This window comes from Pleurodeles waltl, chromosome 5, assembly GCF_031143425.1.
Source record: "Pleurodeles waltl isolate 20211129_DDA chromosome 5, aPleWal1.hap1.20221129, whole genome shotgun sequence".
Lineage (NCBI taxonomy): Eukaryota > Metazoa > Chordata > Amphibia > Caudata > Salamandridae > Pleurodeles > Pleurodeles waltl.
Window position 1 is genome coordinate 110,513,728 of NC_090444.1, and position 20,367 is coordinate 110,534,094.

A 20,367-nucleotide genomic window follows, 5' to 3' on the forward strand; every position below is an offset into this window, starting at 1 on the left:
TCCTTGCAAAGAAAGGTGGCTATATTGGTCACTGATTTGTTTTTGTTTTGTTTTTGAATGTCAGAAATGTATATTTGTGAATGTTGAGATGTTATATTGGTTTCACTGGTAATAATAAATAATTGAAATGGGTATATATATTTTTTTGTTAAGTTGCCTAATAATTATGCACAGTAATAGTCACCTGCACACACAGATATCCCCCTAACATAGCTAAAACTAAAAACAAACTAAAAACTACTTCCAAAAATATTCAGCTTTGATATTAATGAGTTTTTTGGGTTCATTGAGAACATGGTTGTTGTTCAATAATAAAATTAATCCTCAAAAATACAACTTGCCTAATAATTCTGCACTCCCTGTACAATCTACACTACAAAGCCACAGCTAGCCAAGGTATACCTCTTTTAGGAAAAGGCCTGGTATAATAACAAAAACATGTATTAAACAAAATATGAAGACAAACCATTTAAACAGAGTGCTGAGAACTATTAGTGCAGTCGGTACAGGGCTTGCAAGAAGCAGGTACTCTAGAACCATCAGCAATTTTGGGACAATGAGTACTTGCTTCTTGCTGACCCTGATAAACGTACAGGGATAGGTTCATATTCTGGTGTGCAGTGTGGATTGCCTTTACCACAAATTGACAGTTTGTTAGGGTGGGACATTTTGCTCTTACATGAGAATGTTATTTCGTGACAGATTTAGCTCTGATACATTTGTTCTTTGAAGTCCATACATTGTTGCATATTTGTGAGAAATGGTGCAGTTAGTTTACAATTTCTTAGATCCGTCCTTAGATGCTCACTGTTCCCTGTTCTGATGAAGGCCCATGAAATCTTACACTATGGTCAAAACTGCATCAACACATTAAAAAGTGAACAACGAGATTTAACAAAACACTAATTGGGCACCTAGACGTCATTTATTTTTTGCCTCATTCTATAGGAAAGTAGCATCTTTCTAGCATAGTTACCCGCACTTGTTGCCTGGTGTCAATGTGTTTATACTGTAGTACACTGAGATCCTGCTAACCAGCACCCCAGTGCTCTCCTCTAAATTTGGTTACATGGTAACTTATACATCCCACGATTGGCATTCTGGTGCATCCATGTAAGCCCCTAGTATTTATACTCAGGTACCCAGGGCATTGGTACACCATGTATTATACCACCCATGGAAGCCCATGCAAACTGTGTCTGCAGGCCTGCCATGGCACCCTGCGTGAAATGGTGCACGCACCTTTCACTTTAGATATTAGGCTTGCTTTATATCGCGGTCACTGCACTTGGACACTGCAGGTCACCCTTATGGTAGGTCCTTCGGCCCAAGGCCAGGGTGCATGGTCCTGAGTGTGAGGGCACCTGTGCATGAGCAGAGGTGCCCCTACAAACCTCAGACTCCATTCCCTGAGCATTGTAAGTGTGTGAAAGCTATTTTCAGGTATGTAGTGGACACTGGTCAACATGTGTAGTCCAACTACATAATGGCTTCACCAAACCTAGGCATGTTTGATATCAAACATGTTGGATTCTTGAAACTACACAGATTATAGTGTTAGTTGCATGATACCATGTACTCTGGTGGTACCTAAGAGGATCCCCTAGATCTGCCTGTGCAGCCTTGCAGGGTCTGCATGTTAGTCTGTGCTGCTGCCGACCCCAGACACTGTTCTGCCCTCCTGCTGATGAGCCTAACTCGAGCAGGAGACATCAGTACAAAGGATTTCCTCTAGGGAAGAGGTGTGACCACCTCTCCCTTTGAAATGGGTGTCTCTGGGTTGGGGTGGGGTGGCGTCTCAGCACCTATAAGGGACCTCTCTGCAAGACTCTTCTGCTCCTGGCCTCCATAACCGCTGCTGGTCTGCCTTAGGAACCGAAACAAGACTGTATCAAGTTGGGAGGGCTCCCACTGCAACATTGTTTCTCCGGCTTTTGCAAGAATCCGGCAACATCCACGGCTGTGCATCCTACAGCAGTGTTGTCCAACCTTTTTATCGCCGCGGACCGGTAAATGTTTGATAATTTTTCCGTGGCCCGCTTGTCCCATTGTGTGACAAGCGGGCCACGGAAAAATTATCAAACATTTACCGCCCGCCACAGTGGGGCGGCCCGGTGCCGATTGATCCACGGACCGGCACCGGTCCGCGGCCCGGGGGTTGGGGAACACTGTCCTACAGGGTACAAGGACTCTGGGGGTGATTCTAAGTCTGGCGGGCGGCGGAGGCCGCCCGCCAGACTTCCCCCTCCAAAATACCGCTCCGCGGTCGGAAGACCGCTGAGGGTATTCTGGGTTTTGCACTGGGCTGGCGGGCGACCGCCAAAAGGCCGCCCGCCAGCCCAGTGCAAAACTACCTTCCCACGAGGACGCCGGCTCCGAATGGAGCCGGCGGAGTGGGAAGGTGCGACGGGTGCAGTGGCACCCGTCGCGAATTTCACTGTCTGCAATGCAGACAGTGAAATTCTTTGTGGGGCCCCCAGGGGCCCCACGACAACCCATACCGCCATCCTGTTCCTGGCGGGCGAACCGCCAGGAACAGGATGGCGGTATGGGCTGTCAGAATCCCCATGGCGGCGCAGCGAGCTGCGCCGCCATGGAGGATTCAAATGGGCAGCGGAAAACCGGCGGGAGACCGCCGGTTTTCCACTTCTGACCGCGGTCAAACCGCCGCGGTCAGAATGCCCAGCGGGGCACCGCCAGCCTGTTGGCGGTGCCCCCGTCATTTTAGCCCTGGCGGTCTTGGACCGCCAGGGTTAGAATGACCCCCTCTGTGTGCATCAGGAAGCAAGAAGGAATCTCCCTTGGAGTGAAGAGTCGCTCCATGCATCCCCAGGCACCTTAAGACGACAACAACCAGCTGGTGGATCCTGCTGTTCCACAGACATCGAAAGGCTCTGCAACACAGGTGGTGGTTCTGTGATCCTCTCCGGGTCCGACTTGTCTTCTGACTAATTTGGAAGAAGATGGGCCCTTGCTGCAGCCTCTAGAACTGAACCCCTGTGCACCACGACTGCTGATCTTGCCAAGGCTTGTTGGCTCTTCTTCCAGGATATCTTCAAGCTCGATGATGCCCTAGCCTCCCGCACTGTGCAACTCCAAGAACAGCCCCCATCCTGCAACTCCTGCGGCATGGGACTCCTTCTTTGTTTTGCTGCTGAGGCCTCCCTGTGCCTGCAGCCAGTGGGTCACTCGTGGGGGCTCCAATGATTCATACTGGCTCTCCGGCGTGCTGAGGGCCAGTCCTGACTCCCCTCCACGGAATTAGTCTCCTGGGCCTTGCTGGTCCCCGAAAACCTGCAAACTTTTCTGCAACTTCTCTTGCTTTTGCCAGTGCTTGTTGGTGGTCCTGCTGGTCACTGACCCTCCTGCAATCCAGCGACCGACTTGGGACAGCTCATGGGTGACACCAAGGCTCATCCTGCATCCCCTGGACTTCGTAGCTGGACTTCTTTCTTCACCAACCGGCAGGAACTTCACTTCTAGGGTGGTGGGCATTGCCTACCTGAACCGCCTGGACATCGCCGAGTGGTCCGGACTCTGTCCCCTTCTTTTCTGGTTCTTTTAGTCTGGAATCTGTCCTTGGGTTCCAAGGACCTGGTCCACGGGTCGCAACAGCCGCTGGACAAACAATGCTTCCATTGACTCCAACAAAGGTTTCTGACATCAATTCAGCCCTATGCACCCGGGATCCCTGGTGTAGGTACTCCAGTCTTCTGGCTATTCCACGGGTGAGGGCACTTTCCAACCTTCCTTGCACCAACTGGTTTCCTCAGAGTCCTCTTGGAAGGGTCCCGAATCCTGAAAATTCCAAAAGCGACAGTCCTGTGTTAGCCTATGGGACACCCGGTTCAATAACAACTCTGTACCGAGACCAGTGCTGGATTTCCAAATAGGCAAAGTAGCCACTGGGCTCTGGGCCACATCCCTTTTAGGGGTCCCGTGACAACGGATCAAAATAATATTGATTTGATCTTGAAAGAAAATTACAATTAAGCTTTCTTAAATTGTTTCCAAAAGAAAGAAAAAAATGAAAAACTAAAACTTTACATTAAAGACTCTATAGAGTAAATACTGTATTAATGTAATGTACCCATTAACAACTTAAAGTACTAAACTATAGACATCAGATTCACATAACAGTTTTTCTCTTAAAAGCTCATCTTCTGTCAGTTTGTAAAATGATTTGGTGCAAACTATGTACGTGTAATGTTTAGTTTTGTGTAATAAAATTGGTTTATTGAAATTGTTGGTTGGTAAAATTAAAAACGTATCAGGAGATAATTTCGATAGGGCCCTGAAATTTTGACTGCCTAGGGGCCTCCACAGGGTTTAATCCAGCACTGACCCAGGTGCCTGTGGGATTTCTGATACTAACCTCTGGTAATTCCTTCATTCTTAAACCACTTTCTTAGTATATGGTTTGCTCCCCCCCCCCCCCAACCCCTTGGGTCCCCTGTATTTTTATGCTTTTCCTGTTTGTTTCTCAGTATATTTACTGTGTGTAAATATCTCCAAGTGGAGATATACCGAAGTTAGGTTTGTACTCGTGTTATATTAAAGAATATTTTATTTTTGTAATGCTTGGTGTGGTTCTTTCTTGTGTGAACATCACTGACTGACTATTATGGTATTGTAAGTGCTTTTCACTACTCCTTCATAAGCCTGCGCTGCTTTCCACAGCTACCCCCAGAGAGCTTTAGTTATCTAGGCACTAAAACACTATCACTAAGGGTTGCCTGGACTTAGTATAGGGTGCCACACCATAGGTGTACACCATAAACTGAGCCAGCCTTCCACACATTCTATTTATCGTCCTATTGCCACTAGTAGCTAAAACAATCTGTCAATTTACTCTGCTGTTTTCATTCCAAGAGCAGTTCTTTAAGCACTGTATTGCTCTTCTGTGTTTGTTGATTATTTTGTGTTGGAAATTAATTGAACAAATGCAAGTCTTCATTTTAACAACATGTTTTGGTCAGGTATTTTTAAATCGCAGTTGAGGATGACACAAACAGATACTGACTACAAATGCTACATCCTCAGTCAGAATTAGACTGGTATGTTCTTTTGGTTGAATTATTATTTTTGCATGTAAAGGCCCAGTTTCATTACTATGGGAAACCCCATTTTATTATAGGTTTGAGAGTCATCTGAGTTTTGCTATTCCCTCTATTTTCAGTTGAAGATTCCACAGGCCTAACGTGGTCCACTGTGGTAGTATATTCATTGGTACAGTGTGACGTCCCTCAGTGGAAATAAGGATATGAATAAGAGTACAGTGGATGGGTGTGCCATCCATCTAGTAAATTGCCCGTTATATTGTATGACGTTGCTACCAGTGCCACTTACTAATGGGATATAGCTTAATAGGTCCATGTGGGCAAGACAACACAACCGTTAAGGAACGTAAGAGTGATGAAAGGACTAGATATACCACTGCAACACAACTACAACAAGACACATAAATAAGTTGGAACACACAGTGGCTCAATTAGAATTCAGGTTTTGACATTATGACAAGTCAACCACAACAGGCGTGAACATAAATAGATAACGTTCTAACTAGAAACAATGGCTACTTAAAAGGTAATAGGTATAAATGAGCAGGTAGCTATTTTAAGAAAGACACATAATGAGTTGTAGGTGTTCTGTGGTTGAACCAGAGGTGTTTATAAGTGTAGGCTTTCTTTTCAACTGGACACCCTATCACTAAATACATCATGCCCCAAACCCCTTAAATTCTACATGGATGCTTTTTGGACCTTCAAAATGCCTACAAATCACAGACTACATAGCATTGGTTGTCCCAATCTCCACGGGATAAGCCCCCCACCCACTTCTGCTAACTTCCAAGCACCTGTATAGAACCTTATTGTATTTCAAATTGATGAAAGTCACACAGTAATCTTTAACCCGTCTGAAACATCTTCTAGTCTCTCTGGAAACCGTCTTTTGTCACTCAACCAAAAACTGACCGCATTACGTGCAATCGGATGGATTTCAATTGTGTTTATTTTGAGGTATGCAGCATTTTCAGGGTTCAACTCTAGCAAATCAAGTGTGGCTTGTCATCTCGAGCAGTAGGCTATTTAACCAAAGTCAAGCCGTAGCCCTTCTCAAAGTTCAGAAATGCAAAAAAAAACTGTTATATAAATGAGCCATATTCGTGCTGACCAGCAGATTTTGGAATAAACTAGCCTTACTCCCAGATTAGCTACTTAGCTCTTACTCACCAGGAAGGCACTTAATGCCTATCCCTAGCAGGCAAATATTTAGTCATCCGTTTAAAATCCATCTGGCTCCTCACACAGATTATCAATGAGATCTTAAAACTGTTCAGACATGCATACGTCTCTCTGCTTTCTTTATCCCCCAAGAGGTGTCGTGGCATTAGTCGCTGCAGATTCACATGCTGTGCACAGTCCGCCGTCTGGTGTTGGGCTCGGAGTGTTACAAGTTGTTTTTCTTCAAAGAAGTCTTTTCGAGTCACGAGACCGAGGGACTCCTCCCACTTCGGTTCCATTGCGCATGGGCGTCGACTCCATCTTAGATTGTTTTCCCCGCAGAGGGTGAGGTAGGAGTTGTGTATATTAGTAATAGTGCGCCCATGCAATGGAATAAATACGTATGTACAAAATGAAGGTTTAATGTAATATATTTACAAATGTACAAATGTTCAAGATCTACTTCTAAACGGCTACAGGCTCCCGGGGAGGAGGGTGGGCGCATGTGAATCTGCAGCGACTAATGCCACGAACAGATGTACACTGGTTAAGTGACATTTTCCGTTCGGTGGCATGTGTAGCTGCAGATACACATGCTGTGCACTGACTAGTAAGCAGTTATCTCCCCAAAAGCGGTGGCTCAGCCTGTAGGAGTGGAAGTAGTTTGAAATAAAGTTCTTAGTACGGCTTGACCTACTGTGGCCTGTTGTGCAGATAACACATCTACACAGTAGTGCTTGGTAAATGTATGAGGCGTAGACCATGTTGCTGCCTTACATATTTCGTTCATTGGAATATTTCCTAGAAAGGCCATAGTAGCACCTTTCTTTCTGGTTGAGTGTGCCTTTGGTGTAATAGGCAGTTCTCTCTTTGCTTTAAGATAGCAGGTTTGGATGCACCTTACTATCCATCTGGCAATACCTTGTTTTGAAATTGGATTTCCTGTATGAGGTTTTTGGAAGGCAATAAATAGTTGTTTTGTCTTCCTAATTTCTTTTGTCCTGTCAATGTAGTACATTAGCGCTCTCTTGATGTCTAATGTATGTAGTGCTCTTTCAGCTATTGAATCTGGCTGTGGGAAGAACACTGGTAATTCCACTGTTTGGTTTAAGTGGAACGGTGAGATAACCTTTGGTAAGAATTTTGGATTTGTTCTTAGAACTACCTTATTTTTGTGTATTTGAATAAATGGTTCTTGTATGGTAAACACCTGTATTTCACTTACTCTTCTTAGAGATGTAATGGCAATGAGAAATGCAACTTTCCACGTTAAGTATTGCATTTCACAAGAATGCATGGGTTCGAAAGGTGGACCCATGAGCCTTGTTAAGACAATGTTGAGGTTCCATGAAGGAACAGGTGGTGTCCTTGGTGATATAATTCTCTTTAGGCCCTCCATAAACGCTTTAATGACAGGTATTCTAAATAGGGAAGTTGAATGAGTAATCTGCAGGTAAGCAGATATTGCTGAGAGATGTATTTTTATGGAAGAGAAAGCTAGATTTGATTTTTGTAAATGTAGTAAATATCCTACTACATCTTTCGGAGATGCATGCAATGGTTGAATTTGATTATTATGACAGTAACAAACAAATCTTTTCCATTTACTTGCATAGCAGTGTCTAGTGGAAGGTTTTCTAGCTTGTTTTATGACCTCCATACACTCTTGAGTGAGGCCTAAGTGTCCAAATTCTAGGATTTCAGGAGCCAAATTGCTAGATTCAGCGATGCAGGGTTTGGATGCCTGATCTGTTGTTTGTGTTGTGTTAACAGATCTGGCCTGTTGGGTAGTTTGACATGAGGTACTACTGACAGGTCTAGTAGTGTCGTATACCAAGGTTGTCTTGCCCATGTTGGTGCTATTAGTATGAGTTTGAGTTTGTTTTGACTCAATCTGTTTACTAGATATGGAAGGAGAGGGAGAGGGGGAAAAGCGTACGCAAATATCCCTGACCAATTCATCCATAGAGCATTGCCTTGGGATTGCCGGTGTGGGTACCTGGATGCGAAGTTTTGGCATTTTGCGTTTTCTTTTGTTGCAAATAGATCTATTTGAGGTGTTCCCCAAATTTGGAAGTAAGTGTTCAGGATTTGGGGGTGAATTTCCCATTCGTGGACCTGTTGGTGATCCCGAGAGAGATTGTCTGCTAGCTGGTTCTGGATCCCTGGAATAAACTGTGCTATTAGGCGAATGTGGTTGTGAATTGCCCAATGCCATATTTTTTGTGTTAGGAGACACAACTGTGTCGAATGTGTCCCCCCCTGTTTGTTTAAATAATACATTGTCGTCATGTTGTCTGTTTTGACAAGAATGTATTTGTGGGTTATCATGGGTTGGAATGCTTTCAACGCTAGAAATACTGCTAACAGTTCTAGGTGATTTATATGAAACTTTCTTTGATGTACGTCCCATTGTCCTTGGATGCTGTGTTGATTGAGGTGTGCTCCCCACCCTGTCATGGAAGCATCTGTTGTTATCACGTATTGTGGCACTGGGTCTTGGAAAGGCCGCCCTTTGTTTAAATTTGTACTGTTCCACCATAGAAGCGAGATGTACGTTTGGCGGTCTATCAACACCAGATCTAGAAGTTTACCCTGTGCATGTGACCATTGTGATGCTAGGCACTGTTGTAAGGGCCGCATGTGCAATCTTGCGTTTGGGACAATGGCTATGCATGAGGACATCATGCCTAGGAGTTTTAATACCATCTTTGCATGTATCTTTTGTGTTGGATACATGGCTTGTATCACCTTGTGAAAAGTTTGAACCCTTTGTGGACTTGGAGTGGCTATCCCTTCTGTTGTGTTGATTGTCGCTCCTAAGTATTGCTGTGTTTGACACGGCAAAAGGTGTGACTTTGCATAGTTGATGGAGAAACCCAGCTTGTAAAGGGTTTGTATAACAGAATCTGTGTGGTGTGAACACTTTGTTAGCGAGTTGGTCTTGATTAACCAATCGTCTAGGTACGGGAACACGTGTATTTGCTGCCTCCTGATATGTGCAGCTACTACTGCTAGACATTTTGTAAAGACTCCTGGCGCTGTTGTTATTCCGAATGGCAACACTTTGAATTGGTAATGTATTCCTTTGAATACGAACCTTAGGTATTTCCTGTGCGAGGGATGTATCGGTATATGGAAATACGCGTCTTTTAGATCTAACGTTGTCATGTAGTCTTGCTGTTTCAGCAGTGGTATTACGTCTTGTAACGTGACCATGTGAAAGTGGTCTGATTTGATGTAGGTGTTTAGTGTTCTGAGATCTAATATTGGTCTCAGACTTTTGTCCTTTTTTGGTATTAGAAAGTACAGTGAGTAAACTCCTGTGTTTTTTTGTGGACTTGGTACTAATTCTATTGAGTCTTTTTGCAGTAATGCTTGAACTTCTAGTCCTAGAAGATCTATATGCTGTTTTGACATATTGTGTGTTTTCGGTGGGACGTTTGGAGGGAGTTGGAGAAATTCTATGCAATAACCATGTTGGATAATTGCTAAGACCCAAGTGTCTGTTGTTATTTCCTCCCAAGATTTGTAGAACTGGCTTAGTCTTCCCCCCACTGGTGTTGTGTGAAGGGGTTGTGTGACCTGTGAGTCACTGTTTATTTTGAGGGGTTTTGGGACCTTGAAATTTTCCCCGGTTTCTTGGGAATTTTGGGTATTGGCCCCGAAAGCCTCCCCTTTGATATTGTCCCTGGTAGGTAGGTGGTCTTGTTTGTGAGGTGCTGGCTTCTGTGGCTTGACCTCGAAACCCTCCTCTGAAAGTTGTTTTGCGAAATGTGCCAAATGTGCCTCTGCCCTGCGGGGAATAGAGTGCGCCCATGGCTTTGGCTGTGTCGGTGTCCTTTAATTTTTCAATTGCAGTGTCCACTTCCGGCCCAAACAATTGCTGTTCATTAAACGGCATATTGAGCACTGCCTGTTGTATCTCAGGTTTGAAGCCAGATGTGCGCAGCCATGCGTGCCTCCTTATCGTCACAGCAGTATTTATTGTTCTTGCAGCTGTATCTGCTGCATCCATAGAAGAACGTATCTGGGTGTTGGAGATATTTTGTCCCTCTTCAACCACTTGTTGCGCTCGTTTCTGGAATTCTTTGGGGAGGTGCTCGATGAAATGCTGCATCTCGTCCCAATGGGCCCTGTCGTATCGCGCTAGGAGTGCTTGCGAGTTGGCGATGCGCCACTGATTTGCAGCTTGTGCTGCAACCCTTTTCCCAGCTGCATCAAACTTGCGGCTCTCTTTGTCCGGAGGTGGTGCGTCGCCTGATGTATGCGAGTTGGCTCTTTTACGAGCTGCTCCTACGACTACTGAATCTGGTGTCAGTTGTGATGTAATAAAAGCAGGGTCTGTGGGCGGTGCCTTGTATTTTTTCTCCACCCTTGGAGTTATTGCTCTGCTTTTAACTGGCTCCTTAAAAATCTGTTTAGCGTGCCTTAGCATTCCCGGGAGCATAGGAAGGCTTTGATAATGGCTATGGGTGGAGGACAGGGTGTTAAAGAGGAAGTCATCCTCGATAGGCTCCGAATGTAGCGATACATTATGAAATTGGGCTGCCCTAGCTACCACCTGTGCATATGCTGTACTGTCCTCAGGTGGTGAGGGTTTAGTTGGGTACGACTCTGGGCTATTGTCCGATACTGGAGCGTCATAGAGGTCCCATGCATCCTGATCATCTTGGCTCATGGTGGTATGAGCTGGTGATTGTGGTGGAGTCTGTGCCGGTGATACATGAGTTGACGGTGGTGGAGAGGGTGGTGGAGTTACCTTCTTTACCACCTTTGCTTGTGGTGGCTTGTCTTGTTGCTGGAAGTCAAGTTTCCTTTTCCTTCTGATTGGGGGAAGAGTGCTGATCTTCCCTGTACCCCTTTGGATAAAGATCCACTTTTGCGTGTGATCTACTTCTGTTGTTTGTAATTTCTCCTCAAATCTGTGTCTTTTTAGTTGGGAGGACAGTGATTGTTCCTCTGAGTAGGAACTGGTTTTCGGTTCGGTTGCCGGGTGTTTTGGCACCGAAACCGTGTCTTTAGTTTTTTTCGGCTCCGACGAGATCTTTCTTTTTTTTGGTGTCGTGCCCTCTCGGTGCCGACCATCTTCGGTGCCGCTGTCTCTGTGCCGAGCAGTTTCGGTGCCGCTGTCTCTGTGCCGAGCAGCTTCGGTGCCGCTATCTCGGTGTCGACCCTTTTCTGCACCACTCTCTCGGTCCCGAGATTGCTGCGTGCCTGTGTCTCGACCTGAGTCGGACGACTTCGGCACCAGCTCGCCCTTTTTCGGTGCCGATGGACGGTCACCTACTTTATGGGTTAAGCCATGGCCTGTTGGCAGTGGCGTCCCCTGGGCTTTGTCTGTTTTTTCGTGTGATCTTTGTTTCGACGTCTTACTCACGGTTGGTTGCTCTTCGACGTCGAATTCTTCGGAATCCGACTCGTGGATGGAGAAAGTTTCTTCTTCTTCCTCCTCCTCGAACCTTTGTTGTCCTGTCGGCGTGGACGCCATCTGCAACCTCCTGGCTCTTCGGTCTCTGAGCATTTTTCTCGACCGAAACGCGACAGCCCTCACACGTCTCCTCCTTGTGCTCGGGGGACAGGCACAATTTACAGACCAAATGTTGGTCTGTATAAGGATATTTATTGTGGCATTTAGGACAGAATCGGAACGGGGTCCGTTCCATCAGTCTCGATGTTGCACGCGGTCGGGCCGACCAGGCCCCGACGGGGGATCGAAAATACCCCGAAGGGCTACCGGAGCTCTTTAAGGTTCGGTGTCGATTTGCCCTAACTATCCCGATACCGAACGAAACAATACCGACAAATTTTCCCGAGATTCTGACTAACTTTCCGACCCGAAACACAGAGCGAAAAGGAACACGTCCGAACCCGATGGCGGAAAAAAAACTATCTAAGATGGAGTCGACGCCCATTCGCAATGGAACCGAAGTGGGAGGAGTCCCTCGGTCTCGTGACTCGAAAAGACTTCTTCGAAGAAAAACAACTTGTAACACTCCGAGCCCAACACCAGACGGCGGACTGTGCACAGCATGTGTATCTGCAGCTACACATGCCACCGAACATGACGTTTCAACAAATATTTGCACTTACCTAATGGAGCAGTGGAATCTCCATAACCTTTCATGTCCAATGCAAGCACCCTATAACCCGCATCAGCCAGGGCAGGTATCTAAAAGAGGAATGGAAACCACCAACACATCAAAAGCACATTAATATTATGTTTATCACAGTTAACGTGTCACTATGCAATTTATGTATTTGTCTCTTATCACAAATAACGCAAAAACATTTGTCAATATCACTATCTGGAGCCTATTCACAAAGTGCTTTTGTAGTACATAACTATTAGTACAGCAGTACTACTCACATACTACAAAATATTCAACAACATATGGGCAAAGAACTTCGCCATCCTCTTCTCTGGCTTTCCTATGCAAAGCTCCCAGCCAAGGATATATCAGCATACAATTTAGGTGTCAATGTGGGAGAGACCAAAAGGAATGTAGCTGTGCGAAAATGGGAAATAATTACTCAAAAATGGGAGCGTTTTGGGAAATGTAGGAAGAGTTTATGGAGTGAAATGTTGAGACAAACGCACACAGACAAAAGAGTTAGAACATGGCTGTTTGCAAACTACTCTTCTAAAATTACTAGAGCCCTAAAACTCACAAAACAGGCACAAATGTACTCTAGCACAGCCCAGCCTTACTAATTTCTAGATTTAAATTCAATATGTATTTTTAATGTTAAAATTACTTAGAATTACTTAGAATTACTAAATATTCCCTTACTTTAAAAATTGATACTAAACTTAATAGAAATTAACTTTTAAACCTTTATTTTAAATTTTAAAATAATTGGAATTAAACATTTTTAACACAATTTACGGTATGTTAAATATAAAATGTTAATGAGGGGATATATTTATATATATATTTTATATATTTTTTAACCAAGTAACTATTTGATAAGCATTTCAACCGGAGATTTAGGGCCTCATCACGACTTTGGCGGTCTTTCTGGAAGACCGCTGCGGTGGTGGACGCCAAAAGACCGCCATGTTGGCAGTCATGCAATCGCCGTATTAAGAGTCACACAGTGAAGACCGCCAAAAAACAGGCAAACATCCGAGACCGCCAGGACACTGGAGACCGGGGAAGAGGTGATTCCACCACCAGCGCCGCCAGCCTGACAAAAATCCACCCACCTGATTACAGGCCACAAATCAGCACAGTGGTTCTTCCATGGTGGAAAACCATTGGCGGTGCGAACCGCCACAGTCAAAACTCACATCAGGCACAACACCACACCACATTGGATAGTTTGAATACCCCACACCTGACACACATCCACACATCCAACACACCTACTCACTGCACAATATAGCACACCCCTACACAACCCACAAGCCTTTGCAACAAAAGCGCCATTCACATACCCAGTGAGTAGGAGATAATCATTGAAATAGCACCTTCACACCATAGGCACACATACATATCACACTCAACACACACCCCAAATCAGCACAACTAACACAATACCCACATCACAAGGACACACAAATCTCGACAACCATCACACCCCACAACGCAGCACCCACACCTCACCAATTACCCAACACTGCAACCTTGTACTCACAAGACCCACACACACCGTTGACACAAACTCTACCATGTCACTACAAAAACCCCCATGTTTCACTGATGAGGAGTTGAGGGTCATGGTGGATGAAATTGCCAAGGTAGAGCCAAAACAGTTTGGAGCACAGGTCGAACAAACATCGATTGCCAGCAAAATGGAGTTGTGGCAAAGGATAGTCAACAGGGTTAACTCAGTAGGCAGCCATCAATTCACAATGGACAACATCAGGAAGAAGTGGAACAACCTACGGGGAAGATGTGTTCCTTGAGATCATGCCACCAGATAGCCGGCACAAGACTGGCGGTGGGCCCCCACAGTTCACATCATAGGAGGAGAAGGTCTTGGACATACTACATTCTGAGGGCCTGACTGGAATACATGGGGGACTGGAGTCTGGTAAGTACCCACAACAGTCATGCCACACATTTCTATTGTCCTGCATGCTTCGTCACCACTCCAATACTCCCTAATTAACTATATTCCTCACTGCACCTCCAACCTATTCACCTAATTTCCCTCTCCTGCATGCCACCACTCCACCCAGTCCAACTGCCCCGCAGTCCTTGGGCTGGCAAATCAAATCACTACAACTCCCATAATGCACTAACCCAACTTTTTGAACACCTTGAATGTGCACAACACATGACATTTCATGCATGTACAGCTAAAGTACTAGCTACACCATCTAGATTGACCTAGGGAGGACCAGTACATGGCAATGATAGAAATGCAATGGCACACTCACAATAGCATACAAAACAACATACAGCAACAGCTGAGTGACCATTTCTAATGGCCGCAGATCAAATATCCTAAACCAGAAATAGACTGACCTGGGTAGTAAGATGGCTGAGTCGACTAGATACAGGACTATTACCCTTGCATACTCACATACTGTGTTCCCACTAGGACACCATTGTTCATTGTACAGCTATAATTGGTGACATCTAGCAAGCCTCACAAATCACTAGGTAACAGAGGAGAACAGTCATGTCAATGATCGGAAAAAAACAGCACCCATCTGCAGTGCAATCTGTATAAAACTTGCATAACAGCTCCCAACATGGGGTATGGCAATCAACTCACAGAGTAGTATGTGCAACAATGGTATGCTGTGCAGCATCTATCAATGTCATTGCAGGGAATCATGTAAAGCCAGCCACTGTCATGCATCTCATTAAGACGTAATCAAACACACATTACAACCTGAACTCTGTGTGTCACTCCCTCCACAGGTAACCCAGTCATTGCCACCATTAGAAGGATACTAGACGGGGCGTGGCTTCGGGCGTCAAGATGGCGGTCGCACTCTGAGAGTGCTTTGGACCCCTCCGTCATCCGCCCGTAGTCAACGCGGTCTGGCCAAGCGAAGGATGCCATTCCGGCTCTCCCCGTGACCCTCGGACCCCTGGGGGGGCCGGTCGCGGTGAGCGGCTACAGAAAGCAGGTCCCGTTCTCGCGCCGTGGCCCGGCCGGCCCCGAAGGGGAAAGAAAATAAAATGGCGGCCGAGATTGGGCTCCCTCGGCCGAGCCGGCGCCGGTGCAGCGGCCCCTCCTGATGCGGCAGTGCCAGACCGAGGGTGCGGCGGGAGTTCTGGAGGGAGCTGGGGCCGCGCTACGTGCGCGGAGCCCCACGGATTAAGGGGCCACCTCTGAGTGCCTACCTGGAGGTGCCGGCGGAGAGGAGCTGCGACCCCCTGCTACGCTGGGGTGAAATCCTGCTGGTTTGGAACAGAGCGATGTGGCGGCGGTGAGAAGGACGCCCGTCTGTGGCCACCCCCCACCCCCGGTGCCCGACTGACTCGAGGTGAGGGCTGGGGGCGTGTGGTGCGCCTGGGTTGTGCCGGGGACCAGACGAGGCCCCGCTGGAGGTGCAGAAGCGACCTGAGGGTGGAGGGGGAGGAGAGGACGGGAGGAAGAGAGGCTTGGAGAAGGAGACACTCTCCCTCCCCCCCCCCCTTTTAACAACTTTCAATTAACAATTGACAAGAGAGCCGGTGGGCCGGGTCCGCCCCCCCCGGGCACATGGCCTGAACGGGCCCGCCACGGACCACAACTGCGACTGGGAACAAGCCATGACTCGATCTACGATATTGCAACACAGTCTGCAGCCTAACCAAGGTGAGGTTGGACTTACCGTGGAGTCGCTGGATCCTAGGGGTGGGGGAGGCTGGATCCTAGGCTGGAGTGCCTCTCTCCTTCTCTCCCCCCCCCCTACGCAAGGGGTGTGACGGAGGGACTGTCTGAGGGAGACCAACGAGTTAGACCCCCCACACAGAGCCGGCGAAGGGGGCGTCCCCGTGGAGCCCAGGGGAACATGGACGGAACTAGAAGGAGGCTCTGAGTTTGTAACTTCCCGGCTTTCTTGCACAAAATACTGAGACCACTTGGATCTGCCTGCTGCGGCGGGTCCCCGCTGGAGTGGGGCCCTCTTTGGATCCGTGATAACAACAAGTGAGCAGAGGACCAGGACTTGAACTGAAGTACTGCAAGAAGTAGTTTATCTGACTCCCGTCACCTGTACCACGATGGGGAGAGACAAGGCTAACAAACAACCTCCACCCTCCCAGCAAAAGATCGACCAGTTCACGACGCCGACGGGCCAGCGAGGAGAGGGAGACGCGGCTAATGGAGGCCCGGCGCCGGACAGAGTTAGTGCCATCCTTCAAGCCATCCAAGCATCGCAGTCTGCCGTAGAGACCAAAATCGGGGAAGTACGAGAGGTCGTGGGCCTTATTAGGCAGGACCTCAGAAATGCAGTGAACCGAATCACTGAGGTTGAAGTTAGAGTCTCCCAGACTGAAAGCGACCTAACCGACCTTAGAACCAAGGTGCCTCAGCTGCAGACTCAAACCAGCGAGTTGCACTGTCGCGCGGAGGACGCGTAAAACCGGTCAAGACGCAACAACCTGCGCTTCATCGGATTCCCGGAGGGCATAGAGGACGGCAGAGCCTCCGAGTTTCCGGAGAAGTAGATCAGAACCTGGATGCCGGATCAGTCCCTTTCGCCCTGGTTCGTGGTTGAACGAGCCCACAGGGCACTTGCTCCTCGCCCCCCCCTCCCGGGTGGCCCAAAACGCCCGATGATCGCACGCTTCCTTAACTTCAAAGATAGAGACAACATCCTTAAAGAGGCTAGACGGTCGGAGGATCTTCAATGGGAGAACCGTAAAATCCTAATTTTCCCGGACTACACCCGTGAGGTCCAGACCCACCGTCGTTCGTATGAGCACGTTAAACAAAAACTTAGAGCAATGCAGCTTTCATACATGCTCCTCTTCCCCGCACGGCTCAAAGTCCTTATGGGCGGAAAAACATACTTTTTTGAAACACCTGAAGAGGCATGGGATTGGCTAATGGAGGGGGGCGTCGGAGCCCGGAGGGGACCCCTGGGACCTGCTGAGAGGACCCCCCGTGTGGGACCCCCCCCTCTCGGGAGAGCACCGGAGGAGCCGGAGGCGTACCAGATCTCGGAGTGGGAGACAAAAAGACACAGACACTCCTGCGGACAATGAGACGGCCCGAGACTTTGGTTAACAGACAGAGAGAGGCACGGACCCTTCCGAGCCTCAGGCCTCAACCCAAACGACAGATGACAACCGCTTGAGCCAGTCCCCGGCACTCGGCTAATACGATATACTCGGCCCCTGCTGGAGGGTCTCGGGGGGGCCCGAGTTGTCCGGCTTGTAGGTGTGGGCCCTACAGGGGTCACTATTGGTGGCGCTGTTCCTCTCTACTACACCGCGCCTGGAACTCGGCACATGACCACTAATTGCAATTGATCCGGTTAAATGGAGGGGTCCACCACTCCACCCCAATGACAGTCCTACTGGCTGTCTGGTTCTGGTTGGGTAATTGGGCGACAGATGCTTCCGGGGTGGGAGTATGGGGAAAGGGGCGGTTGGGGGGGGGGGGGTGGAGTTTGAAACGAGTTTAGAGTGTAACGAGTGGGTTAGCCTCGTTTGTTGTTTTAATATTTCACTGTTATGTTTGAAACGGCCATCCCTAGATCCACAACCAGACACTCAGCTTTGTATTGTACCTATGCAGCCCAAGCCTGGCACATATTGACTCAGGTCCTCTCCTGGAACGTGAATGGCCTGTTAGATAAGATCAAAAGGTCAGCAGTATTTAGCACTCTTCGCAGATATTCTCCCTCAGTGGTCCTCTTACAAGAAAGCCACCTCCTCGGGACTAGGTGCCCCATGCTTATGCGAGGAGGGTACGACAGAGTATATCACGCGGGCTTCTCTAGAGGCTCTAGAGGGGTGGCCATCCTACTCCACCGCTCCCTACCTATGGTGATTACAGCTACGCAGTCCGATCCACAGGGCAGATTTGTAGTAGTCACGTGGATGCTCCACGGGTCACCGATAAACCTTTTATGTGCGTACGCCCCTCCGGCGGGACTGGATACCTTCTTACTCTCGCTCCGCCGAGTGGCAGCGGATCTTCCGCAGGGGGCCACCCTGCTGGGAGGAGACTTCAATGCTGTTCTTGACCCCAGCCTGGACGTGTCTGGCGGGGCCACCGCCAGTAGATCCAATAGGGCTTCGGCCCTCAATAGCTGGGCTGAGAGCCTAGGCCTATGTGAGGTGTGGAGAACCTGGCACCCCAGGGAACGTCAATACACACATACATCAGCTGCCCACCAGACGCAATCCAGAATAGATCTTGTGTTTATGCCTGCTTTGGACCTCCCGAGCGCTGCGGGGGCGGAGATACTCCCTCAGGGAGTCTCGGACCATGCACCAGTACGTGTCCGACTGGGCGGAACAGATCCCTCCAGGCTCCCGATGTGGCACCTGAACGCTTGGTATTTACAGGATAAAGACTACACCCACGAGGTCAGGAATCATCTCATTCAATATTTTGATTTGAACCTGGGATCAGTCCGATCTCCAGGAACAATATGGGCAGCCTGTAAAGCTACCCTTAGAGGGCAGGCTAAGTACCTTCTCCGTTCCCGCGAGCAAGAGCGGAACTCTCAGGTCTCCGACCTGGAGGCTAAGGCCTTAAGACTGGAGCGCCAACAAGTGACTTTTTCGTCTGCCTCTAACATGAGGCAGCTGACTATGGTTAGAGACGAAATTAAACACACAATGCTAGAATCGGCAAAACATATTTGGAGAGCCTCAGTGGCCCGAATATATGGCTGGGGGGACAAAAATGGGAAGCTTCTGCATTGGCTAGCCATCCGCCCTCTAGCGAATAGGGTTATTCCGGAGATTTTAGAGGCCTCGGGCTCCCTCTCCAAAACACCTATTGAAATTGCGCAAAGTTTTGCCTCCTACTATGCCTGCTTATATGCAATGCACCCCCGTCCTGCCATTGAGAGAGAGAGACTCCCCTCTTAAATGATATTACCCTTCCCAAGGTCTCCCCGGAGACAAGGGACAGACTAGACAAAACCATTAGTCTCGCAGAAATCACCAATGCGATCTCCAACCTGGCACCGGGTAAGACCCCAGGCCTGACGGATTCCTAGCAGAGTTAAACAGTAAATGCAGTGATATTCTGGGTCCACACCTGCTTAACATGTATGAGGAGGCTGAGAGACTAGGCCGCTTCCCCACTGAGATCGATCAAGCTACAATTGTAGTGATCCCCAAAACCCAACCCCCGTCACGGCAGTGTTCGGCGTACCGGCCCACCTCACTTCTAAATATTGAGATCAAAGTGCTTTCCTCGATCCTTGCCTCCAGATTGAAAGAGGTAATACCCACTCTGGTACACCCTGACCAATGTGGCTTCATGCCCACTCGCAGTATCAGGCACTGCATTAGGCGGTTATATCTGGCCCTGGCACACCACAGGACTCTGTCGCATACACCCTTGGCATTGCTCCTACTCGATTTTGAAAAAGCCTTTGACACAGTGGATTGGTCTTACCTTGAGCGGGTTCTGCAAAGAAACGGACTCGGTCCCAAATTCTGAAGCCTAGTGAGACTCCTATACTCCAAGCCGACAGCCCGAGTCCAGGTGAACGGAGTGGTTTCCGACCCGTTCCCTATTGGCCATGGAACCCGGCAGGAATGCCCACTATCCCACCTGCTCTTTGCGCTAATAATAGAACCGTTAGCGATATTACTAGGAGAAGGCCCACTGATCAAGGGTTGGTCCTGGCCCACCTGCTCAGAGGATAGTGTGGCATTGTACGCAGATGATGTCCTCCTATATATTTCCAACCCGGCCAAAAGTGGCCCCTGCGTGCTAGAAATCCTGGGCCTCTTCGCGGAGGCTTTAGGATTGATTCTAAACCCCACCAAGTCCCTGTTGGTCCCCATACATCGTTCCAGAGACTGTGTGGACTGGCAGCGGAACATCCCAGTACGATGAAACAGTTTTAAATACTTGGGAATATATATCTCACTCCTCCCCGAGTTGGCATGGGAGCTTAATATTACACCGCTAACTAGAAGAATCAGGACTGATCTCCTGCGCTGGAGGACCCTCCCCCTTAACCTGCTTGGCAGAATAGCGCTTTACAAGATGATGA

The 20,367-nt window shown here is 48.0% G+C and overlaps 1 protein-coding gene across 1 annotated transcript in view; it reads right to left on the reverse strand.

Moving 5' to 3' along the window:
- The window catches only part of EPHX2 (epoxide hydrolase 2), a 634,386-nt gene that overhangs the window by 382,757 nt on the left and 231,262 nt on the right, over positions 1–20,367 (reverse strand). The window contains exon 8 of the mRNA XM_069233731.1: positions 12,318–12,396. Coding sequence (XP_069089832.1) covers positions 12,318–12,396 — 79 coding nt within the window. The remainder of the gene's footprint in view (positions 1–12,317; positions 12,397–20,367) is intronic.